The sequence below is a fragment of the Ictidomys tridecemlineatus genome, chromosome 8 (genome assembly GCF_052094955.1).
Source record: "Ictidomys tridecemlineatus isolate mIctTri1 chromosome 8, mIctTri1.hap1, whole genome shotgun sequence".
NCBI classification, from domain to species: domain Eukaryota; kingdom Metazoa; phylum Chordata; class Mammalia; order Rodentia; family Sciuridae; genus Ictidomys; species Ictidomys tridecemlineatus.
The window spans coordinates 97,064,086-97,090,352 of NC_135484.1; the positions used below are offsets into that span (position 1 = coordinate 97,064,086).

A 26,267-nucleotide genomic window follows, 5' to 3' on the forward strand; every position below is an offset into this window, starting at 1 on the left:
TGAAGCAACAGTAGAAATCCACCCTCAGCAAGAATGGCATCTAAGTGACAACTAGCCAGCATGAATTTTGGAAAGAAAATATATAGTTTTAGTAACTTAATATGATGATAAGTTTAACCACAGAAAATTAAATATAATACATGTGAAATTTTGTTCCCCCTTTTTAGCAAGTGTATTCTACTAAAATAAAGGGAGTTTTTCTTAACTGAGACTCTTGGCTGGAGCCTTGTAACAGTCAGCTCTTTGTCACAACTTTTTCATAACTTTTCGCAGTCCTTTGTTCTGTCATGTTTCATACTGTTGTGGGTTGGGACTTGACCTAGACTATCCCCCCCTCTTTTTTAATTATGCAGAATTCAAAACCAGGTCTTACTTGTCGGCTAATCTATTATATGTGTACACAGAGAGAAATTTTACTTTCATTAAAGTCCACATGCATTTAAATTTTTTTAAAATTTTTATTATCGTGGGCATATAATTGTGTATGTATGTATGTGTGTGTGTGTGTGTGTGTGTGTGTGTTACTTACAAGTCTTCAGAATGATATGAAAAAACACCTATTAGAATCAGAGCATTTTGTCCCTCCAGACAGTGGAGTTTTGAGTATTTTGTTTATGGAACTTTATTTCCAGTTTGTAGGTATACCCAGCTCTTCTTTAAGGAAGAATTTGAGTTTTCTTATTTGCATATTTGTTTACTTGGTGGCTCATGATATTCATACCTTAACAGATAATAAATTGTCTCAGTTACTTTTAGGATAGTGGGAAATCCTTAATTTCACATTGTCTCTGTAGAATGCTGTTTCCCTCTTTGCACTAGGTCGTGCTGATTTTATTTAAAAAAAAAAAAAAAGGCCCAATTAGGTGGTGAGCAAGAGATGTAAAACATGTTCTGGGGGCTGATTCTCCTCTGAGGAATCTCCCACTTCCAAGGTGTGAATAAGGCACCAGGTGAGAATGAAAGATTCACTCCATGAGCCACAGGGCTTTTATTATTTCAACCAAGGAAGGTGATAGAATATGGGAAAGGTAACAACAGACTGATCTTCATGGGAAAGAGATTTGCTGTGTTCACACTCATTATCATGGGCATTTGACTTCAGGAATGTTGGGAAAAGGCATTTTAGCCATTTTAGAAAGGTCATTTATCACTTCTGGTTGCATGGATTAAGATGTTCCGAGTCATTTCTCCAATTCCTCTTTGTCTTAAATTCCTGCTGGGTTCACAGTAGTCATCTTGAAGAAAGAGTGCTAAAGTCAGGTAGCAAGAGCTTACTCAGGGAATCTGAGATTTCAAACATTTAGCTGCTCTTTTATCTCCCTCCCCTGTTCATTTCTTCTGTTACTCTTGCTGGATGTTGTGGCTGAGCAGATGTTTTAAAAAACATTCCATCCCAACACACAAGCATGCTCGTGCACATACACATACATTTTCAGAAAAGATCAAAATATACCAATTTTATTAATGCCTGCCATATCTCCTTGTTCTCAACTGCTGGTTGACACTTCGAATCAAAGACATCATGTTGCATGATGTTAACATTTGCGAAAACATTACACAATTTGCATTGCTTTCTGTTTTTGATGATGAAGCTTTGGTGTTATTTTTAAAAAACTTTCATCTTCCTTTAGTTAAACAAAGTGATGGTAAATAGACAACAGGAAAAAGAAAATGAGTCTTCAGTAAGTGGGAAAAGGTTGAATGTAATAAAAATAAAAAGTTCTACCTCCTCCTATCCCAGTTGAGAATGCATAACGAATTTGAGCAAGATATTTGTGAATATAAGTGAAATATTATGTTTGCAAGAGCCTACTCAAGAATGTTTCTGATATCTGAGGAAATTGGCTTTAAAACAAACACTCTTTTGATGCTTATGTCTCTCCTTCCCATATCCAGTCATTAAATTTAAGCAGTTACATAATGTCTGTAACTTTTAGCTTTTTACATTCTCCTCTACTTCTTTCTGCCTAAGTTTAGTCACTTCAGAGCTCCCCAATGATTATCCATGTCATAAAGGTTTTTAGTGTGTTCTGCTTATCAGTGTTGGTTTAAAATTTGTAAAATGCTGACATCATTTTACCTTGCTGGAAAATCAATAGTTTTTTCTGGTACCCAATATCAAGGTGAATTTCTAAAATTAACATTAATGTGAGTTTTTCTTTTTTTTTTAAGGATAAAATAGTTCCTATATACTTTTCTGACCTTATTTTTCATTTTATCATGCATCTTTCTTCTACTTGAATTAGACTGGCTTATTCTTTTTTGTGTGTGTGTGAACTGTGAGCACATTATTCTCATTTCAGTCTTTAATACTAAGCTATGCTAACATATCTACTTGAACATTTTTTTTTCAATTCAAACACATCCTTCTTCAATGCTGTCCAACAATTATTGCCTCCATGAGAAATAATAACTGGTCCAACCCATACTGTACTACCCCTTCTTTCCATTCCTGTAACTACAAGGCACACATAACCACATATTAGACCATAGTATTCTTTATTTGTATTAGTGGTTTTGACCTTTTGAGAGAACGAGAAAAGTTCATGTAAGTTTCCCATGTAATTTGGTAGGTGAGGCATGCATCTGAGTCACACATGCCTTGAGGCTGGTGTGGCTAGTGAGTCACTGACTAGTGAGTGAACTGGCCAGCACTTTGGTTGTCTGCTTATGTTCACATTTACAGTCTTTTGTAAAGTAATGAAACTATTATTTTATATGAAACATAACATCCGCTCCAAATGCAAGTCCTTGCCAATTTGGAGATTCAAACAGGACTCTAGATGATTCTCTCAGAGATGTCAATAATCTATATGCAGCTTTATGTGGTTTTCTCATTGTTTCATATTTAGCTATGTTGTCTCCCTAGACAGTCAATAAACTTCACAGGAGAAAGAACCATGCACTGAAATTCTCTATCTTAAAAACTCGAGAATATTATTATGCTGTTACTAAGCCAAGTATATTGTATACCTCCTAAGCATGGTATTTATTACTGTGAATATTTTAAACAGTCTCAGGAGTTATCTTATATGCTATAATATACAAATGTATAAAACTCACTTGTCTCTGAATTGATATGATACATATAGTTCCCTTAGCAAGTGAGTATTTCAAAACTCCTAAAATGATATGAATTTTACTATAGAAATCTAAAACAGAATAGAATCTTTGTTTCAGTGGATTAAATCAAAATGCTAAGCTTCCCAACAAGTTGGGTGGCAGAGGCAGGAAGATAGAAAGTTTGAGGCCAGTCTCAGCAACTTAGCAAGGCCCTGTCTCAGAACAAAAAATAAAAAGCACTAGGGACATAATTCAGTAAAGTGCTCCTGGGTTCAATCCTCAGTACCAAAAATTTTTAATCTAGATTAATCTTTATTAGATATTTTATAGATAAGAATAATAAAATTTGAATTGATGATAAATTATTAATTATTAATTAATTGCATATAATATATGAAAGTCATATTCATATTATATTATGAATGAGTAGAAATTTCTTTATTATTTTTTGAATTGTTAATATCATTATATTTTGTTACTATGATGAAAGGCAAAAATGATCCTCTATCCTTTTTTTCCTGAATTTCAATTTGTTACCTTCATTTTGACTCAAATGTTAAGTCTTCACTACTTTTTTATCTTGTTACCTCCTTGAACTATTTAACTGATCTATTTTAGTCACAGTTTTACTTACAATTTTAAAAGCAAAAAAATTGGTAATAATTGGGAAAACAGGTGTTCACTGAGTTCTATAGCACCTTCCAGGGGTCGGCAAATAGCAAGGGCTCCTAGGATGCTGAAACTCTGCTCTGCTCCTTTGCAGATCTACCCAACTACATTGTTAAAGGAAAAAGGCAGAGTCGACATCTGTGAGGGTGGGGGAATAGAAATAATATGAAACCAAACAATTTAAATGTATTCACTCATCAATCATGTTGTAGTTGGACATATAAGTCTGTTTCAGAGTAAATTGTAGAGGTGGTACCTAGTAATGATACAGGGGAAATCAGTTTGTTATATATAAGTTGTTCTAAAAACAGTGTGTTTTAGTTCTAATGTAGGATCAGGGGACTTCATGGGAAATTCAAGGTGCTGCTGGGAGTTGTGGGCACTAAATCAGGGTACTGGCTGTCCCTGGGACGGCTTCTAAAAGTCTATCCCAATACCTGGACTTTTGGCACATAGCCAAATCTCAGCATCTTTCTAGCATTAATCTTTATACCAAGAAAAAAAATGTTCTTATGTTATGGTGATATAAATAATTCATTATAAAATATTCATTAACTTATTGATATCTGAGAAAATATGTTCATGTAACTGACTAATTTTGAATATAGATAACCTATATTTTTGAATTTAAAATATGTGTGAAGACATTAGAATCAGTAGTCTTAGTAACCCCTAATGCCGCAGCAGTTCGGCTGCAGCAAAATAACGGGTGTGGGGGGGGAAATGGGTGGGGGGGGGATGACGAATAACTTGTGTACCTTGATACAGCAGGAATGGGAGCGGTTTATTGTAGGACAACAGAGCTATTTATACATTTTGCACAGCTTATGTTAATTAGCATAAACTAGATACATCAGTCAACCAATAAGGAATCTCCACATTTAATGGCTCGCTTTTGTTACTTCTCAAACCACTCCCTCTGGCATTTTGCCAGGCACCATCCAGACTTGTTTACGAACTCTAACATTCCCCTGGCAAAATACCAGGTGTTATTTTGACTTGTTTACAGACCTTAACACCCTAAAGAAACAGATTATGTTGAAAAAAAATAACATTTTTAGAGATACCATTTTGTAGGGAATGTGCATTTCTGTATGGACAGTACAATTTTTCTATATCAAAATATTCTTTTCATTACAAGTCGTACACCTATTTAATTCATAATATGTGGGTGCACAGAGAAAGAGGAAAGTTTTCTTTCTTTACCCACCACATTGTCCCAACCGGGTTGGTATTCTATTTCCTCTTCTTTCCCATATCCTTCTTTGAGTTCTACCTCTTCCCATCCCTGTTGTGCCTGCTTGCTCTGAGTCCTGCTGACAGTTTCCATCATCCTGTGGTGGATCCATTGTTTACTGGTATCCACTTCCCTCCACCCCTCTTTTTGTTTTAACTTCTCTTTGGAGAAAACACCCCCTCTAGTAACTTCCTGAGAGAAGTCCTATGGACAGTAAGATCTTTAAAACCTTACATGCCTGAGAATGTCATTATTCTCCTCTCATACTGGATAACTAGGTTGACTGCACTGTAATTTTAGTTGAAAATCGTTCCCTTCACAATTTTTAAGGTGTTTAGCTTTCAGTTTTTTTAAATATTCAATGATTTTTAGCACTCTAATTTCCAATAGCCTTAAAAAAACTCCCTTATTACTAAAATTGCAAAGAAGTAACTAAAAAACTACTTATTTAGCAGTCCCACTGTATTCTTACTCTAGATACTTTTCATGTAATTTCTTTCCTTTCTTCTCTTCTCTGTATGTCTTTAAGATTTTGTCTTTATTTCTAGCATTGTGAGTTTTCAAAAATTATATGACCTGGGTTGGTCTTTTTAAAAGTATTATGCATTTAAGGTAAATTATATTCTCAACTACTTAAAAATATTGAATTATTTATCTGGTGATTTCATCTCTATTTTCTTTGCCCTCTCTAAAATAAATATCATTCATATTTGAATTCTTAAACTGTTTCTCAGATGTTCTTATTTCTTTTACTTCTATTTTCTTTGACTTTTTCTTATAGATTTTCTTAATCGTATCTTCCAGTGTTTTTATCCAGTTTTCCATTTCTGCTATCATATTTTTAATTTCAACAGCACTTTTTTTCCTTGACATTTCCGTTTTTATAATCTCATTCTTCTTGTTACATAGTGAAAAATCATCTCTCATCTCTCTGAGGACATTAAATAAGTTTTCATGATGTTTTAGTCTTTTATTGGTTATGTTTTCTCCTAGTTCTTTTAAATTTTCAAAAGATCATTTTATTCTCAGTTTTCTGTTTTTCTCATACATGAGTCAAGTACTTGATTTTTTTTTTTTTTTAGGTTGAGAAAAGAATTAGATCCAATAAAACTAGTGAGAAATTTTATGTTAAAGAATGGTTCTTATTCCATCATGGCCATTATAATAGAGCAATTGGCTTGTGTTTGCTGTGAAACTCACCTTTAAGATGAGTAACTTAAAACAATAGTCATTTATTTAGCTCATGATTCTGTGGTTCAGGTGGAGTCTGGATTGACCCAGCTGATCTCTCCTTTAGAGTAGTTCTTGCTTCTATGATCAGCGCCATGCTGGTTGGCAGCTGGATGATCTAGGATCTCAGATGTTGTGGTTGGAAAGTTGTTGGCTGAGGCATTTTTGTCTTCTTTCTCTCATCTTCTAACATGCTAGATTGGGTTTATTTACATGATGTTTTTAGGATTCCAAGTGCAGAAGAGAGCAAATCCTAGTACAGAAGTGGTTTTTAAGCATCTGTTTTGTATCACGTTTGTGAATATTCCTTTGGCTAAAGCAAACCACATAGCAAACCCAGACACATAGGGTAGAGAAATTGTCCCCACCTTTTAATGGGAAGATCTGCAATGTTGTACTGTAAGATGCAGAGAGGAGAAGTTTGTGTGGCTATTTTTATCATCTACCATGGGATGCTTCACAGCTGTTTTGTTGGATATTTTCAAATGTCATGTTCTATAAGTCTTTTCTCTTAAGGAAATCTTACCACAAATGAAATTTTCAAGAGAATATAAGTCCAAATATAGCTGTTCCAATTGGGGGAAAGTGCACAAAGGGTGTCACAAGTTACTATTCCAATTTCCTCTAAAATTCTGTATTCATTTTGGTACCACACATTCATCTTCAAGTTCTGCTGAACTTAAAATCAAGAGATTCCCTTGCTTAGTTTTCCCAGTAAACAAGTTTCCAGTTTCTGTTAAGGTGACAGAGAAAGAGTTGTTTAGTTGTGTAGATAGTAGAAAAGACTTAAAATAGAAAAAATAAATGCACTTGTGATACAGTAGTGCAGTCAGCAATGAAGGACTTTTAAGCCAGACTCACCTGGTGCTAAGATTCAGAAATAGTCTATGGATAAATCTTTCCATGATATACAAATTTCAAATGCTATATATTTTACCTATCAAACATTAATTATTAATTCATGTTAAGTCTAAGACATTCCACCAAAGCCTTACCAACCATCCTTTGTACATTAAATTAAGTAATTGAATTGGGGGCTTTTCTTATAAAGATAGCCAACAAACCTCCCATTTTTTTTTTTAATTCCACTGTCATGCACAGTTTTTAGAGATACCAGATACCTGAACTCCTTGAGCCTTGCAAGTTTCTGCAGTGCTTCTCCAATCACTAGTTTTGGATTGACTTTTCTCTGGTCTGCTGTGGCAGTTATTCCTCATGTGTATGCTTTCCAGATTTCAACATTTTGCTGCTATCATCTCGTCTCCTGTATTCTACATTTTTGTGGGTTTTAACTAAATTCTAGTTTTTCAGGAGGGAATAGAAGAGGTAGACATGTTTTCCTCTTTTTTCTTTTATAAATGAATGCTTATAAATCTATGCATTTTAATATAACCTGGTTTAGAAAACTTGTGTTTTTGTCTACACTGAAAGCCAATCTAATAAGAATTGTGGTCCCCATAAATAGCAACAAAATATAATTTGTGATTCTTATTTCTGTTTATAAATTTACTGATTAGATTGCAGGATTTACTTTTCTATATAATATTTAGTGAAGAAGGTGAATAAACATGGGACTACTAGTTGCTTTTTCTAGGGCAATTTATATATTTTTATAAATATTTTTGAAGTTTTATTATTCTTAAGACTAAATGCTAAAAAATTATATACTAACTAATCTATAGAATTTGAACATAATAAAAACCTAAATTTTTTAGGCAAAATGAGTTAATACTAATAACAAAATTAGCAGATATCTTGAAATCTCAAATTACTGAGAAGAAACTTTAACAGAATTATATTAAGTTAAAACATATGCATGCATATGTATATGCATGTTATCATAATAAGTTTAAAATATAAAAATAAACTTTAACTTTGACATCATCTTAGTTAAGGATGCTTTAACTAAATACCATACTTTGCATGGCTTAAGCAACATTTATTTCTGATGGTTCTGGAAGGTGGTACCTCCAAAATTAAGATGTTTACAGATTCAATGTCTTATGAGGGTCTTCTTTCAGGTTTGTAGAAAACTGCCTTTGTACTTAATCTCTGTTAGGGCACTAAAGAATCATCAATTCTTCATTCTTACAGAATATTACATTCCCAAAGCCCAATCTTCAAACTCTTATCAAATTTGGAGTTAGGACTTCAACCTATAAGTTTGAGGGGAAATACAATTCAACCTAAGCATCTGGTCATTTCTAATGTGATTTATTTATGTAATATGTTTATACATTTCTATAGATGAGTTTATATATATAATTATGTAGAAAAAGAACATGGAGGAAATGTGCATAATATGAAAAAAATATTATGTATGAAAGTCTTATCAATATTTATCAGTACTTGCTATTGTTCAGGAAAGCATTATGTTTTTGTTCACTAAAGCAGATGTATTTATGATTTTTCATGTGCTTTGATTTTTTTAAAAAAAAGAATTGTTGTTGAGAGGCTGGGATTGTAGCTCAGTGGTAGAGTGCTTCCCTAGCATGTGTGAGGCACTGGATTCAGCACCACATATAAATAAATAAAATAAAATAAAGGTCCACAGCTAAATAAATAAATTTTTAAAAAAGAAATTGTTGAATTCTACTTTCTGTTTGCCATGTCCTGAGCTGCTTTCCTATGCCACATCCTTCTGCCAGAATGTTCTGTCTTACCTTGGGCTGAGAGAGCTATGGACTAGACCATCTATGGATGCAGACCACTGAAATTGTGAGCCAAAATAAGATTTCCCTCCTCCAAGTAGTTCTTGTCAAATCTTGTGGTGACAGTGACAAAAAAGCTGAAAAGACCAGAAATTGGTACCAAGAAGTGGTACTGTTGCTGTAACTAACATGATAATGTAGTTCAGAAACTTTTGAAGCTTTTTGGAGTTTGTGGAAGGAATTTTGAGATAAATATTTAGTGATATAAACTGGAAAAGTTTTAGAATGTTGTAAGCAGAGCTTAATGGGTGATCCTGGTAGGAGCTTGGAGGACCAGAATGTTAATAGGACTGTGGTCAGTAAAATGGGGTTCAAGAGATTTCAGACAAGATGGAGGACTCTACTGGAAACTGCACTAGAGGTCATTGTTATTACATTCTGGCAAAGAAGTTGTCTACATTTCGCTTATGCCCTGAGACTTTTTATGATGTTGAATTTGAAGGTGATGTACTCATTAATCTGGTAGAGAAAACTTCAAGGCAGCACAGCATTCAGCCAATGGCACGGATACTTCTGGCGAATTCTAGCCAAATTTACTGTGATAATCAGAAGCAGAAACAATTTGAAAATCTTTAAAATGGCCAGAAAAGTTTAATTAAAAGTGAGAAGTTTAGGGATGTCAAGATGGTGGAGGAAGGGTAAAAGAAAAATGGCTGATAGACAGAAGACAGATGAGTCATCATATTCCTGTTTTTGATAAGCCCCATTACCATGCCTTCTCTCACCACTAAAGACTTATTGCTCTTGGCACTCTCACCACACATTCAGTACTCTAATTAATTAGGCAAAAATAAAGCAACCTATGGGAATAAATGGGGCAGTATTCTAATCAAGTGATCAGTGGGAACAAATAGGGAAAGGTCTTTAATCAGGTCTCTGTGAGGAGGGGAATACCTCTTAGGGCAGGATATAAGACAAGACTTGCAGTCCTGAAACACTCTTTCACTTGGCCCATTCCACTCTATGAAGTGTTACTCTCACTTTCACTTTTAATAAATCTGTGCTCTGCCTGTCACTTCTGTGTGTCTTAAGTCAATTATTTGTTCAGGATGCCAAGAACTTGGACCTCAGTTGAATACCCATCCCAGGTCAAAACTAAGTCTCAGGAAGCTGTGGCTATTAAAAAGATAATAGCCACTAAAGGAATGCAAAGAACTTTGCCCAGAAACAATAAGAATGATTGTTGGAGAATATCCAGAAACTGTGGAGACAGCACCCACCTAAGGCTCAAGGGTATAAAAGTAAAAATTCTTTTGAGAATGTACACGTGAGGCACCAGCACATGACAGTGTGCCTAGAAAGTTGTTTCACTATGCTCAGCCATGAAGGAATTCAGACACTGCTGCAGCCATGGTAGGAGGAGACTTGGCTACTGCTTGAGATGGTTGCAAGATCATATGGTGCTGATTCTATAAGAATGCAGGATGCTGGAGTCAGGAAGTCATGGAGGACTCCACTGAGATATCAAAGGAAGGTCTCAGAGACCAGGCAAAGTGTAGCAGGGTCAGAATCCCTGTGGGCTTCCCCCAAGAGGGTGATGCATAAAGGGTGTGAAGCCAAAGCTGTGGTAGAATCACTGAGATAAGAGATGCTGAGCACAGCAGCAAGAACAAGCTAAGAGAGAGGCCAGCAAGACCATAGGGAGAAGTTACATAAGCCCTTGAGAGAACATCACAATGCCCTATGCCCCAGATGCTGGATGTGGAGCTACAGGACTTGTTTGCTCAGCTGGATTTTGGTCTGCTTTGGTTTCATTCTTTATTTCTATGCCCCTGTTTCTCCCTTGTGAAATGGAAATGTTTCCTAATGTTTACATGTAATTCCCTCTGGATCTTTACAGGTGAAAACATCCACAAGTTTGCCTGGAGTCTCAGAGATGAGATTTTTGGACTTGTACTTTGGAGCAATGCTGGAACTTTGAAGCCTATGGGGACTATCAGAAATATACTAAAGGTATTTTGCACTGTGAGATGAACACATGCTTTGTGGGACCAGAGGTGGAATTTTATGGTTTAGATATGAGGTATCCCTCAGAAGCTCATATGTGAGACAATGCAATATTTTCCAGAGGTGATATAATTGGGTTAAGAGAGCCTTAATCTTATCAGTAGATTTTTCTACTGATATAGGTTTACTGTAGGCAAGTAGGGTATAACTGGAAGAAGGAGATCAGAGGCAGGTATGGCTTTGGGGTTTATATTTTTTTCCCTGGACAGCAAGGCTCTCTGCTTCCTGTTTGCCATGTCCTAAGCTGCTTTCCTATGCCATGATTTCCTGCCTTACCTTAGAAATTGACAGGACTGAAACCTCTGAAACCATGAGACAAAATAAACTTTTTCTCCTATATGTTGTTGTCAGGTTTTTTGGTGACAGCAATGAAAAATCTGACTAAAATATACCTCTACTGGGAATAATTAAGTATATAGATATTAAATTAGTTTAAAATTCTAGATGTTTTTATCTGAATAAATTATTAAAAATTGAAGATTTTATTTCCAAGTAACCTTGAAATAGCTCATATACACTTAATCTTATTAAAATTATGTTTTAATTCTAGTCTCCAATTTTGCCATATTGGAAATTCAACATACATTTCAAACTAAAACACTTTAATGGGCAGAATAAGAAAGAACTATCAATATCCCTTATCACTTGTTAACACCTAGTGAACTTATATTTAAATGTATATGCAATACTATAAAAGATGAAGTCTTGCCAGTTTCCTTCTTTCATCATTAATCTATAAATGTAGTAAGATAATGGCTGTGAATTCTCAACACTGGAAGTTTCAATGTTTTTTAACTTCATCTATTTTTCCTTTATCTTTGAGATATATATATATATATATAGCTTGTGTGTGTGTTTGTGTATTCCAGTGGTATACTTTGTCTAAAACTTAAACAGAATTTAATGTTATTTTTAAACTAAATAAAACATGGCTTTTTTAAATTTTTTATTTTTTTATTGGTTGTTCACAACATTACAAAGCTCTTGACATATCATATTTCATACATTAGATTGAAGTGGGTTATGAACTCCCAATTTTACCCCAAATGCAGATTGCCTATGTGATTCTAAAACATGGCTTTGAATATAGAAAAAGAATTATTATCGAAGCAAGTTCATAGTGCTCTAGGTTTTACATGGTGTTTTAGAAATTACATGAGACAGAGGAGAGGAAAGTTGTTTTCCTAGCCTCTACACCTGAATTGTATGTGAAAAATAGGAAAAGGGAAAAGAGGAGTTATCTGAGCAAGATAAAAAAGAGGGGTTTTTTTCCTTTAATTTATTGGAGTTTTTATGACCAGTCGTTTTGGCTGCCCTAAAATTAACTTTCATTGGTTCTCATTATCTTGGTACATTGTTCCACATTCTTTTTTATTTTCAAGACCTTCATGTAAAAAAAAAAATGGCTTATTCTTCAGCAAAGCCCATGAAGCTTGGCTGTGTATTCTTTTCAGTCTGGACCAGGCAAAGGAGAAACTCTATACCCACAAACCTCCCTGGAGCCATTGACTCATTCACCCAGTAAACCTAGAATTTGTGTCTGGCAGAGGAATGTGCAGGGCTTCTGATTTCTTTAAGGATGATATATATAACTGTACATGTAACAGTGTCCTGTGGAGTGCTTATTAAAGACATGCCATAAGATTTTAAAGGAAGGTCAGAGATTAAGTGGTAGCAGTAGGTTCTAATTGATCAAGGGAACAGTTTATATTGGGACAAACCCTGTGTAATAGGTGAGAAAACGGTACAATGCCAAGATTTATATCCTAGATTTTCACTAATATAAGAAGTAAATTTTAATATGTATTGATATGAAAGGAAATGGTCTCAATCAAATAGAAACAAAGATGGAAATTAGGTGCATCAAAACAACAGTAGTAGCTTTAATATATTATTTTTTCTTATGGGACCAGAACAAGAATAGAAATCAGAATTTGAGATTTTATTGTTATTTCTTTTCTGCATAAATTTATTTTTAAAAATATAATTTTTAGTCAAAGATGGACATAATACCTTTATTTTATTTGTTAATTTATATGTGGTGCTGAGGATCGAACCTAGGGCCCTACACATAGGAGGCAAGCGCTCTGTCACTGAGCTACAACCCGAGTCCCTGCATAACTTTAAATGGAATATTCGCAGATGTGTCATGTGTATGTATGAAAATATTACCAAAATATCTCACATATTAATTTTGACTAATTATTCATACTTTATTAGTTCTTTAAACCAAAGCTTTAATCAGAAAGATGAAACTCAATGGCTTGGATCCTTTCCTATTTCCTATTTCCTGTACTCCTTTCTTAGTTTACCATGAGACTGAGGCTTTACACAGCAGTGAAATATTTGAAAGGCATCAACAGAAGTAAGTAGAAGGAAGACTTTTTTTTTTTTCAGATGATAAGTTGTTTAATAACCTGTATCTCTTTAATCTATTAAGCTATCTAATAGCAAAATTAAAAAGTGAAGATTTGCATTATTTCATCTTTTTTTTTTTGTACTAAGGATTGATCCCAGGGCACTTATCCACTGAGCCATATCCCCAGCCCATTTTTGTACTTTATTTTAGAGACAAGATCTTACTGAGTTGCTTAGGGTCTCATTAAGTTGCTAAGGTTGGCTGTGAATTTGTGATCCTTCTGACCCAGCCTCCCAAGCTTCTGGGATTACAGGCATGTGCCATTGTGCCTGGTCATTTTATCTATTTTTAAAAGAAAAATTAAACCATAATAGATTGTTATTTTGTTAGAAATCATAAGACATCTCTGATATTCATAAAAAATAATCAATGCTTATGTAATAGTTGGAAAGAATTTATGAAAAATAGTATGACATTTGAAGGTGATTTCTAAGGAATTGAGAAAAGTGATTTCGAGAGTTGATGCAGTGGAATACTGATCATTCACTGTAAAAAGTGGTACTGTAAAAAATAAAAATCCATAAATCTAGATATGATCGGAAGACTTAAAATTCAAGGAATATTGGAAGTTTTCTAGAAAAAAATTGAGATATGATGATAATTTTTTTCATATAGAAAATGGAATCCTAAACTCAAGCAAAATTAGTAATAAAATTAAAAAACAATCATACCCATTTGAATATGATTTTTTCATTGATGTCTGTAAATATGCATACAAGCATATTTGTTGAGTAGTATATAGAGTATTAGAAATGTTTATTGCAGACCTATTTAAGTATTATGCGGAAATATCATTCCAGGTTGGGTTCTCTGGAAAAAAGATAACTGAGATGGAGCTTAGCGTACAAGATATTTATTAGAAAGTGTTAGTAGAATCAGTATGTGTGGAGAGAAGGAAGTAGGACTAGGTAGAATGAGCAGCCAGCTTTCAAGGTAAGACAGACAATTGTCTCTACAGCTAAAATGGCCAGCCAGAGTTGGGCCATTCTAGATACAATGGTCAAGTTTGTTGACCACTCTTCCTATCAGTCTAGATGCAGAGCACCCTGGGGAGAGTGCAGCTGTCTGCACTGAGGTGACCCTTGCAAGCACTGGCAGCTGAAGGCTTCTCTCCAATAGCTTTTCTCACAGCAGGGGCTAAAAATTTCTCATCGAGGGGGATCTAAACAGCATATCTATATGTTTACCAAATGAAGCACATTATAAGTTTAAATATTAACAAATTAAAGAATATAAACTACATTTACACGACCACTAGTTAATTAACTTCTATGTGCTTTAGTTTTCTCATTTTTAAGAATTATTGCTTGTGGGGCTGGGGTTGTAGCTCAGTGGCAGAGCACTTGCCTCGCACATGTGGAGCTCTGGGTTTGATCCTCAGCACCACATAAAAATGAATAAACAAAATAAAGATTTTTTTTTTTAAAGAATAATTGCTTGTGCCTAGGATAGTTGAAATTCATACATGCAAGCTTACAGTATTCCTTGTCATGTAGTGCCCACCTATTCTATGAATGTTAGTAATTATAAATATTAATATAACTCCCCATATTACAAGACAATGAAACTTGCATAGCTTGTATCTAATGATAATTCTTCTGTAGATTTAGGTTTTTGCCCAATTTTAATGTTTTCAAGTAAAACATTTCATGTATGATTAATTTAAAAACTTAGCAAAACTTAAAACTGCAAGCTTATATGTCAATATCCCTTGAAAATTTCATTTTTTAAATACTTTAATGTCCTCCTAAGATAAATACATTAACATTTACAAATTCCTTTTTCCCCTGAAACTTCCTAAAATGAAATGCAGTCTTGAAAATATAATCATAAAGTTTCAAAATACAAACCCAGAAGACTTAAGAAATACTAAGTTCATTCAACAAATCTAAAAAGATAAATTCAACATTAAGTCTGTAAGTTCTAAAATGTAGCTAATTTTATGTGTTTGCCAAATACACTGGCTGAGGTAGGAGGGGTTTGTTTTGTTTGAAAATACCTGTGGAAGTTAAAGAATGTATGTGCTTTTCTTTTTCCTCAAACTAATTTATATGTAATATTTGTTTTCTGATGAATTGACCTGGAGGCTCATATTTCAGGGCTTCTTTGTCAGTTGGAAACTTGGCAAGAGTTCTGCAGATAAAACACTCACTCTCCGTGGAACCTGCAGCAACTGGGCCAGCTCCCTTGCACTCTCTACTTTTCTCTAAATGCTTTCTTTTAAAAGAGAAAAATAGGGAAGGAAAATTTTGCATGAGACAATTTTATGAACGACCTTTTCTCCCACCAAACTCTCCAGATACCCAACAAACTACTTCTTCTTTGGGTAAAAAACACTGAATCAATACAACTTTTGTGTGTACTCGTGGAAGAAAATCAAGTTACCTTTTTTTTATTGAATATGTTCATTGAGAAAAACAATCTAACTTCAATACATGAGAGGAACAGGAGATTGCTTATTCTTCTGCTCTTTATTTTGCCCCTAGAAAGAAAAGTGAGAATTTCCTGCTAGAGAAATAAGCTACAGAAAATAATTATTTGAGTTTTCATGTAAACTTTAGGAGAAGCACAAACATACTATATAACTTTTGGCATTTGAGAAGAAAGCCTAGGGTCCTAATCATTTTGAGACTGGTGAAATGTAATAAAAGGCTAAACCTAATGATGAGCCTGAGATACCAGCAATATTTTTCTGTGGTGACACGAAATTGAGTAAGCAGGAACATTTTCTGTCCTTCACATCATGAAGGAAATGAATCAAATGCCAAGACCATTGAGAAGATTTTGGTACTTATAATCTGCACATTCCGGTGGTGAATGCACAAACAGATGGAAAACTATCACTCTTCTGCCAAAGAGAGAAGTGAGAGTAACTGATATGAATATAGACATGTAGTAAGGACACTCACAATATCTCCCTATATTTGTTAGAAAATGGAGGCATTTGTTAAAGATAGAATCTAAAATGAATTTTTATAATTGAAATGCAGTTTAAAAAACAAATTTGAAAGCTAGGCCTGAATGTCTGAAACAATCAAACAGGAGTAAGTCAGAGACAATATGTGAATATCTCATATGGGAAAAGTTAAGATTCAGCTATATGATCTTTAATAGCAGGATTTGTTTTCAAATTGCTGAAGGAAACAAGTTTTATTAAGTTGCCTAGAAAATAGAATCATTTACTTAAAGAAGTAGTAGATTGAATATTCAATAATAACAAGGGATACTTTTAAAAAATATGTTATTTCCCCAGTCTTTCTAAAATTAGCAGTTCTCAAATCAAAGTTTGTGTCCTGGATGAGCAGCATCACCATTACTGGGGAACTTATTAAAAAAAAAAAAAAATTGAAGTTCTCAAGCCCCATCACAGACTTACCAAATCAAAAGTTCTCGGGTAAGACACATCAATCTGTGCTTAAATAGGCCCTCCAGGTGATTTTGAGGCACCCTGAAGATTGATAACCATTGTTTTGGAAAAAGGCACATGCTCTTACTAAAATTACACATAGATCTAAACTCTTGTATGTTTCAACTTCAAATAACATGTAGCTTATACACTGGATGACTCCTTATCAAGTCGTTCCATTATTGATATAAACAGTTTCTCTCCCTGAGGATCATCTTTTCATCCATATATAAGAATTTACTAATTCAATTATTGAAAATGATTGTTTTGATTACATTTTATTTGCTTTATTCTACAAAGAGAGCAATACAGAAAAATACTAAAGGGCTGATACTTCTCACTGAAATAGAATCATCACAAATTTTGCGCACATTAAATAATACCTGATGATCAATACCTAATTATTAATTATATGCAACAGAAGTTTCAAATTTTTAGTGCCATCTAAATGTTTATGCAACTTAACCTGGTTGATTTCATGTTTAACAGTGGAAGAAAATACAAATAAGTGAAGAAAACAAATGTATGAAATGCTACAACATATCATCAAAGATTATCATCAAAGATTTTTTCACTTAAAGAAAAATCTAATTATAGAGTGTGTGTATATATATGTATATATATACACACACACACACACATTTTTTATTTTTTGTTCTTTCTAGGAATCACTCATTGGCTGACTTTCAGAAGTTCAGGGCTATTATTCATTTGCTAACTTTCAGAAGCAAAGCTGTGGTTGACTGGTTAATTTCAGAGCATATGTAGAGATTTGAAGCTATCTTACTAATTAATGGTAGTTATTTGTCATGACTTGGAACTCTGGCCAAAGGCAGTCCTTTTCTTTTCATTGTTTGAATATGAAAAATGTGTTCTTCTAATTCTCAGTCCCCTTGTTAGTCTTCCCTCAGTCAAAACTACAGGAAAAACTCTGAGGGGCTGTCTGTCTCTCACTTAGTGGAGTACAGCTTTCAACTAGTCTTGCCACTTAAGTGATTTAAGGACCAATTCCTGTGACAGAAAAATCGCTTTGTGATATTTTGTAATTTTTTAAACATAAACTGAATAAAGGACATTTAGGGCATCCTGTCAAAGTCAATTCAGGGCATAAAACAAAACTAATTAACACAGATGTTCTATATATATATATATATATATATATATATATATATATATATATATATATATGATATTTGGCAAACCTAGTAACAATCAGCCGACGTTATGTTTTATTTATTTATTTTTGATCCTGTATTTGAACACATTTTGTGATAAGGAACTAATGTGTTCCAAAGCTGTGCATATTAGTTATACAGATTATACAGCTATAGAGATTAGTTGACCATGATCTTACTGTGGAAACCTATCCCTCAGTACAAAAAGCTTAGTACTTTACCCACAGATCCAAATTCTAATTTTTATCATTACACAGACCAGTCTAATGCCTCTTCTGCAGTGGATTTCCCCAAACATCTCCTGTTAGTTATCCTAGTTCTTTCTAGGCTTTGCCTCATGAAAATGTAACATCCAGATAGTCAAATCTGTTTTCTTCTCTTAACTGGCTAATAAGTCAGTCCCAAACAAATGAATTTAAAGTGATTTATTTTTGTGAGATTGTGCTGGCAAATAAAGAATATTTTCATGTTCTGTTTTTACAAATTGCCTCATTTATAATTTTATGTATAATTATTTTTGGAATTCATATTTTAGTTTTGAAAATAATTACTTCATTTTAACATTGTCATTAGTAGCTCCTTTCCATTATTCCTCATAGATAATGAAATGAGTGCAGGGATTTTGTGTGTGGGGGGGTGAGTGTTCTGGGGCTTCCACAGAATCTAGGCATGTAATTTCCTGGGCCATAAGCCCTGAGCTCTTACAACCTCTTCCTTTTACAACTTCTTAATGTATTTGGTATTTCAATTCCCTTTAACCAACTTCTGTATTCTTTTCAATCACAGCTTTGTAAATCTGGCATTAATTCTAACATAGAATTGTCTTGTTATGGATGAAGCTATGTCTTCATAGATAGAAAGTGGTTGTAAATCATATATAAACATGTTATTTTAATATGCCGTTAGTGCTTTTGTGATGACAGGGGAAGTCTCAGAGAGGCATCATATTTTGAACTTTATTAAAGTGTACATGGTTCCAAGATTTTTTTCATCATGTCTTTATTAAAATATTATTAAGTTTATTGACATGGTGTTTGTAATGAAAGCCAACAATCATAATCTTTTCACTTTCATGTGTTAGGTTCCAAGGAAGATCTTACATTATTCATAACATCTAAATGCTGCAAGTTGACCTTGAAATAAAATCCAAACAAAATGTGGTAAAGGATACCCACATTTCGTTGCTGATCACAAGAAATGTTGTGTTTTGCATATAACATTTTATTTTTTATACATAACAGGCTATTCTAATATATTTTTCATTTAGATGGTGAGATTTAATTCAAATAGTTTTTCATGTTGATAAGTTAACAACTGGCTTTAATTATGGGCTATGAGTATTTTATTGCTCTTCATTGATTTTCAATGTCTTCATAATAGAATTGTCACAGCTGTTCTAAATGTGAAATACTCAACTTTGCAAATCATAGTTTAATGCAAAAATGGATCTCTTAGGAATGTACATTTTATGAACTAATTGTTGATAATAGATTTGGAAGAAGAATGCTTATTTTTAAAATATGTAATTGACATTTAAAAATTAACATTTTTAAATCTCATTCAAGTACAGGAGAAATGTACTTGAATGAAATTTAAAAATGTTAATCCATGAAGTTCCAAATTCTCATTATGTCTTTATTCTATTTTGCCAGAAATATTTTGAGTTATATCAATCTTCTGATGTTATGATTTTAAACAAAAAATTGCATATTAAGTCCTCAGTATTTTTTCTAGTTACTACTCGTGTGTATTAAAACACGTTGAACTTAGAGTTATAAACAAAAATGATTTTATTATACTCATTGATTCTGTGAATTAGCAAATGAAAAGGGGCACAAAGAGGACACATGTATCTTGCATCACAATCTGCTGCCTCATTTGGGAAGATCTGGGGATGATTATGGTCTTGAATGTCATGGCTGGGAATCTACTTCCAAGATGGCTTGTTTGCTTGAATTCTAGCCTCTGAGACTGTTGACTGGAGCACTTATACATAGCTTCTCCATGTGATGTGGATTCCTCAGAATATGGTAAACTGGATTCTGAAAGGGTCTGTCCTAAGAGGGGCCTCTAAGTGTGACTGATAGAAGTGAATCAGGAAAAAAAAAATCTTCATGGCTTTTTCTGACCTACTCACAGAAGTCACAATGCCTCTTTGCCACAGGATTCTGTAAATCATAAAAGAGCTTATTGAGATTGACATGGATTAAGGAGAAGGGATATCCTACCATCTCTGCGGGGTGCAGATACAAAGTGCTTGTTATCATATTTTAAATAAATGATCACAATATACAAGTAATGGGTGATTATATACCAACACATTGATCTATATTTTGAATCATGTGACACCATCTTTGTCACATCTTTCCCACTTCCTGGCTTTTATACCAGTCGTAGTCAGCTTTGTGTTGCTGTGACAGAATACATGAGAAAAACAGTTTAGGGCAGGAAAAAATTATTTTGGCACAAGTTTTTAGCCCTAGGTCAGCCAGCTCCATTGCTTTGGGCCTGAGGGGAGGCAGAGCATCATGGCAGAAGTACTTGGTAGAGAAAAATCTGCTCATGTCATGGCAACTGAGAAACAGAAAGATAGTGGAAGGGATTGGGAACAAGATATGATCCCCAAAGTTATGCCCCCCAAAGGACCTACTCTCTTCACTTAGGCCCCACCTACTATAGTTTCTACCACCTCCGAAATAGTTCACTTGAATTATGAATCTATGCAGTGGGTAAATCCACCAGTGAGGTTAGAGCCCTTATGATCCAATAATTGACCAAATGTATATCTTTTAATAAGCTTTGGGAAACATTCCAGATCCAAAACTTAACGATATTTGTGCAATCACATCTTTGTGAGTATGACAGTGTCTGTGACTTGCTTCTAAACCATAGACTATGGCAAACTTGTGATTATGTTCTGTCATATAAGGTGCTCTCTTCACACACAGGAGATAGAGACTCGGGTGGGCTCAGGGAGGAAAGTAACACCACAGAGAAGCCCGTATGGCAAGGAACTGCAGGTGGCCTCTAGGAGAATGGACTCCAGCCTCCAGCCAGCAAAAGATCAAAACCCACAGTCATACAACCAAAAATAAATACATTCTTTCAGCAACCTGAATGAATTCAGAAATAGATTCCTCCCTGGCCAAGTCTTCATTTGAGAATACAACCTATTTACTCCTATTGCAGCTTTGTAAAACTGAGGAGATGATCTAAGTAAGCTATGTCCAGATGTGTAGAATATGGAAGTTGTGAGATAATAAATGTGTGATGTTTTGCTGGCTGTGGTGGTGCACATCTATAATCCTCAATACTTGGGACTCTGAGGCAAGAGGCTGAAAATTTTGAGGCCAGACTGAGCGTCAGTGAGACTCTGCCTCCTTTTATTTTTTTATAAAAAATAAAAGGGGATGTCATTCAGTGGAAGAGGTAAAGCATCCTTAGATTCAATTCCTAGTACAAACATTTTTCAGTAGTTTTATTTTGATTCCCTGATTTCTATGAAAACTATAGTCAAACTTTGATTACATTTATTGAGCTGCTTTTCTACTTGAAATCATTGAAGACAATGTAACAAATAAGAGTCTCTCATTACAGAGTTTTTCCTCATGGAGTGGATTTATTAATAGCCTTCTTTTCACTATTATATGTGTAAACCATAACAGCAACAAACTTCTTGGAATGTAAATAGGCAGGACAAATTCAGAACAGCCATTTATCTAAATTAAAAGTCATGGTTATAGATAGATAAATGTGTTTGGGGGAATCGTCTTCTTAAAAGGCTGATGCTTCGGTAGTACATTAATGTCTTCTAATTTCTATGTGATCAGTACAAACTTCGTGGCAGATGGTAAATATTGACAAACATTTTGTTTAAATCCAAGTCCATTATTAAGTTTCTTGAAAAATGGAAATTCAGAACCTATTTTTTTAAAGACACACTTCTATTTTTTCAAGCAATGATCATTGAAAGATTTAGTTGCAAAATAAAAATTATTAACAGATTAAAAAGTTTATACAATTGTAGATTTACACTGCACAATGAAAATTTTTAAAAACATATTTCCAGAGTGTTCTTACTTCTTTCTACTTGGTAGCAGGAATGCTTAGCCTCTATAACCTCACTTAATTCACACACACACACACACACACACACACACACACACACGGCCAATAATTTTAAATATTTGCCTCTGATCCAGCTCCAGGCATATCACAGGACTATTCAGGGGACATGGGACCACTAGATGGTAAACCAAGGAACCATTAGGACAGCAGGGTCAATTTCTCCCCTCATCACCACCTAGGACCAGGGGGAGCTAGCTCTCCATAGCTGCTTCTTTCAAAGCACAATTCACTTTATCAGCTGGCACCCTGTGTGCTGCCTTTGAAAGGGAGATAGTGAATATGTTACATCTGGAAAAAATCAAGCAAAGAAAGGCTTGTTGGTCCTCTTGCAGATTTAACCATGTGTTAAAGTGAGAACTGCATTCTCAGAATAAATGTCTCACACACCACAAGAAGATATTTTGGCAGAAGCTAGAAGTATAATGTGAGGGTCAACCTAACTGACCCTAATTTATTTTAGTACAATCATTAAGCAAAGATTCTTTGTTAAAATGATTAAATCATGAAATTCTAAATAGTAGAGGACAAGTGTAAATAGATTGATCCAGGAAAACTGAGACAGGTGGTCTCAACAATACAGGTGATGTAAAACACCATGGAGGAACCCAGATACTTGAACTAATGAAAAGGGCAGAAAGAAAATAGCATTTAAGTAATAATTTAAAGTGAATTTTAAATCATTTTTAGTTATTAATTCATTTATTCTAGAAAAAATGAAAATAAAATGTAAGTATTACCCTCTGTTTTCAAGAATCTCATAGATGGTATAACTATAAGAGACTACCAAATATATTTTTTCCTACTATACCAATATAAGACACATGTTCTATTAATCTACCAAATGATGAACAATATTATATTGATGATAATTCCTTCACTTTGGGAGGGCCGTACACATAAGTTACAAACAGCAAAGATATGATGTTGTTTTAGTCAGCTTTTTCACTGCTGTGACTAAAAGACCCAACAACAATAATTTTATTTATTTATTTTTTGGGTGGTGCTGGGGATTGAACCAAGGGCCTTATGAATGCAAGGCAAGCACTCTACCAACTGATCTATATCCCCAGGCCCAACGACAATTTTAGAGAAGGAAAATTTTATCTAGGGGTTCATGGGTTCACAGGTCTCAGTCCATAGATAGCTGGTTCATTCCTCTGGGTTCAAGGTGAGGCAAAACATCATGGTGGAAGAGTGTGGTGGAGGGAAGCAGCTCACATGATGATCAGGGCAGAGAGAAAGACATCACTCTCCAAATACAAACTATATACCCCAAAGGCACACCCCACTGACTTACTTCCTCCAGAGAGTGCTGCAGTCCGGCTGGGCAAATAACCGGGTGGTGACAAGCAACTTGAAGGTTCAAGTGGGAACTGCTTTATTGAGCGGGAGCTGCTTTAATGAGGGACAGTAGAGGGATATATACCTAACTGATTACACACAGCTTGACTCAATTAGCATTATCTAGATACAGCAGTCAGCCAATAAGGAATCCCCACCATCTTAATGGCTCGCTGGTGTTGCTTCACAAACCACTCCTCCTGGCAATCTGCCAGGCGCCATCTTGACTTGATTTCAGCCCTCAACAAGAGAAACCTTACCCTCCTTCAGTTTAGTTAATCGAATTGGGAGATTAATTCACTGATTGTGTTAAGGTTCTCACAACCCAATCATTTCTTCTCTAAAACTTGTTTCAGACATGAGCTTCGGGGGAACACCAAATATCTAAAACATAACAGGTGCTGTCTGCTGAGTCTTTAAGACAGTTAAATCATTTTTTAGCTATACCATTTTGGTCAAATTATTTACCTCTCTGTGGTTCCGATTCCTCACTTTCAAAATGGGGATTTTAAAAGTTCCTATCTAGAGTGGTTCATATGTAGAGTAAACATGAGGAACTGTTAGACTAGTGCCTGGCACCTAGAAATCAACCAATCAATAAATGTAAGTTAAGTAATTATTATTATTTATACAACCTTCCTAAGAAACTTGAAAGGAAAAAGTATATACCAAGTCATTTAAAATTACATTAATTACTTTTTTAAAATTAAATATAAAACATTGGCTCTTAGACTTTATTTCTTTTTAATATTCTATGGTCAACCCAAAGCTATTTAAGATTCAGAGTAAAAAAAGAATCACATTTTCTGAAGGTACAGCACTGAGATGAAACCTTTAGGAAATAAGGCTTCATGATCATTTTAATTTCGTGTAGAAATACAAACTCTGCCCAGCACAGTTAAAATGAGGAGATAGGAAAAGCAATTTAATTTTTGCTGATTATTGTTATTAATATTTTGTAGTGCTGGGGATCCAATCCAGGGATTCATAAGTGCTAGATAAGCACTCTATGACAACCACATTCTTAACTAGCCCCTGGTTGCCATGTGTAAGAAGATTTATAAAATGACATCTGAATGGTGAGGGATATAGAATAAATTCTAATAAAATAATTTGTTTGCTTCTAAACTACTGATACTCAATAAAAATAAATGGATTCTCTTAATATTCAAATAATTACAAAGCAATAAGTCATGTAAGTAGCCCTTTGTTATTGGTGGGTTTCCTATATGGAGCCTGGTTTGGGGGGATGAGATTGCAGAAATCCAACTCCTTGACCTGAGCTTTAAATCTCTACCTGGGGAAGCTGTCTTTTGGTGGGATTTCAACAGCTCAATGATAGAGCCAAGGGACTGAGGAAACCTGCTTATGAAGAGGTTTTGGATTTGTAGGAAGTATCCTTTCCAAAGTCTAAGTATTTGAAACATTAGGAAGAAATTTAAGCTTAAAATCATCTGTGTGTTTGATGGATTTCACTCTTGCTTAGTGTGATTTCAGAAAGGCAGCTTTGGCCTCATGAACAAAAAATGTGGACTCTGAAGCCAGACTGTGTTGGAATTCAGGTTCTCTTGCTAGCCTTATAGCTAGTAACTTAGTTAACTTCTCTATGCTTAAATTGTCTCATCTATAAAATAAGAACCATAGGACCTTTCTCATAAGAGTATATACACATAAAGTATTTAAAATGATGTCTGGTATATGATAAATGCTCAATAAATGTTGTCCCTCTCTTCTTCCTCCTTTTCTTCTTCCTCCTCCTTTGATCCCCCTCCTCCTTCTCCCTCTCTTCTTCCTCCTCCTCATCATTATCGTTTCAACCAGTGCTTCCCTATCAGGGGTGATTTTGCATCCCAGGGGACATCTAGTGGGTAGAGGCTAAGTACTCTGCTAAAATTCCTATAGGGCACAGGACAGCTCCTACAACAAAGAATTGTCAGCTCCAAATCTCAATACTGCTGAAGTTGTTGTGAAGAACTAATTAAAGCTATTCTACTCTAGAAGATGAAATATTTTCCAAATGTTGCATATAATCCAAGTTAATTTAAACATATTAATTTATTTTTAAGCTTCTGTTAAGCAAACTATGAATTACTGAGAATCGGAACTCTTCATGAATATATATGAGATAAGGAAATGTTTCTGAGAGGATGATGTAATTACTAATGCAATAAATGTCTTTATACACCATAGAGGGGAGATAGGTGAAATGGAAGGCACTGGAGCAGAAATTGAGTGGGAAGAGAAAGATCTCAACAATATTGTTTTAAGCTTCCTATTCCACTTCCCTCAACCTCCTTCCTCCTAGGTCTCTGGCATATATAACAATTATATGTTAATTCCACCTTTAAATGAATGAGTGAAAAGTTATGCAAATATCGAATAAGAGCTTTTGAAAGTTAAACAATTGATAATTTTATTGAAGAATAACTGTAGATCATTACCACAAAGAGTTATGGTTTTATCTTGGTTCATTTTATTTGTAAATTTAGTGGGGATTTGAGGCTAGTGAAATGCAGGGCATTGAAGGATGCCAGTTACTAAAGCACTTTTTCCCCTAATAATATTCAATTAAAGGGTTCTTGGAGTGATGACATTCTAGAAAGAATTCCATTATCCAATCAATTTTTATGAATTCTTCAGAGAATTCTACTTCCAAGAGAAATCTAGTAAGTTCTGGCAAGGAAATTACCTTTTCCCTGATGGGAAAAAACTTCCTTAAATAGTAGAGTAAAACCTCCTTAGCGTAGGAAACAAAACAAAACAAAACAAAACCACATGATATGTGGTAAAAGATATTAATGAGTATGACAGGCTACTCCACAGGGGAAAGGAAAGAAGTAATGAAGAAATACAAACTCATAATTCTTATCAGACACATGCA

General features: G+C 34.4%; 1 protein-coding gene across 1 annotated transcript in view; it reads left to right on the top strand.

Moving 5' to 3' along the window:
- Positions 1–10,767: 10,767 nt before the first annotated feature.
- Hmgcll1 (3-hydroxy-3-methylglutaryl-CoA lyase like 1) overlaps positions 10,768–26,267 on the top strand; it is a 157,856-nt gene continuing 142,356 nt past the window's right edge. The window contains exon 1 of the mRNA XM_040282831.2: positions 10,768–10,863. Coding sequence (XP_040138765.1) covers positions 10,837–10,863 — 27 coding nt within the window. The 5' untranslated portion in view covers positions 10,768–10,836. The remainder of the gene's footprint in view (positions 10,864–26,267) is intronic.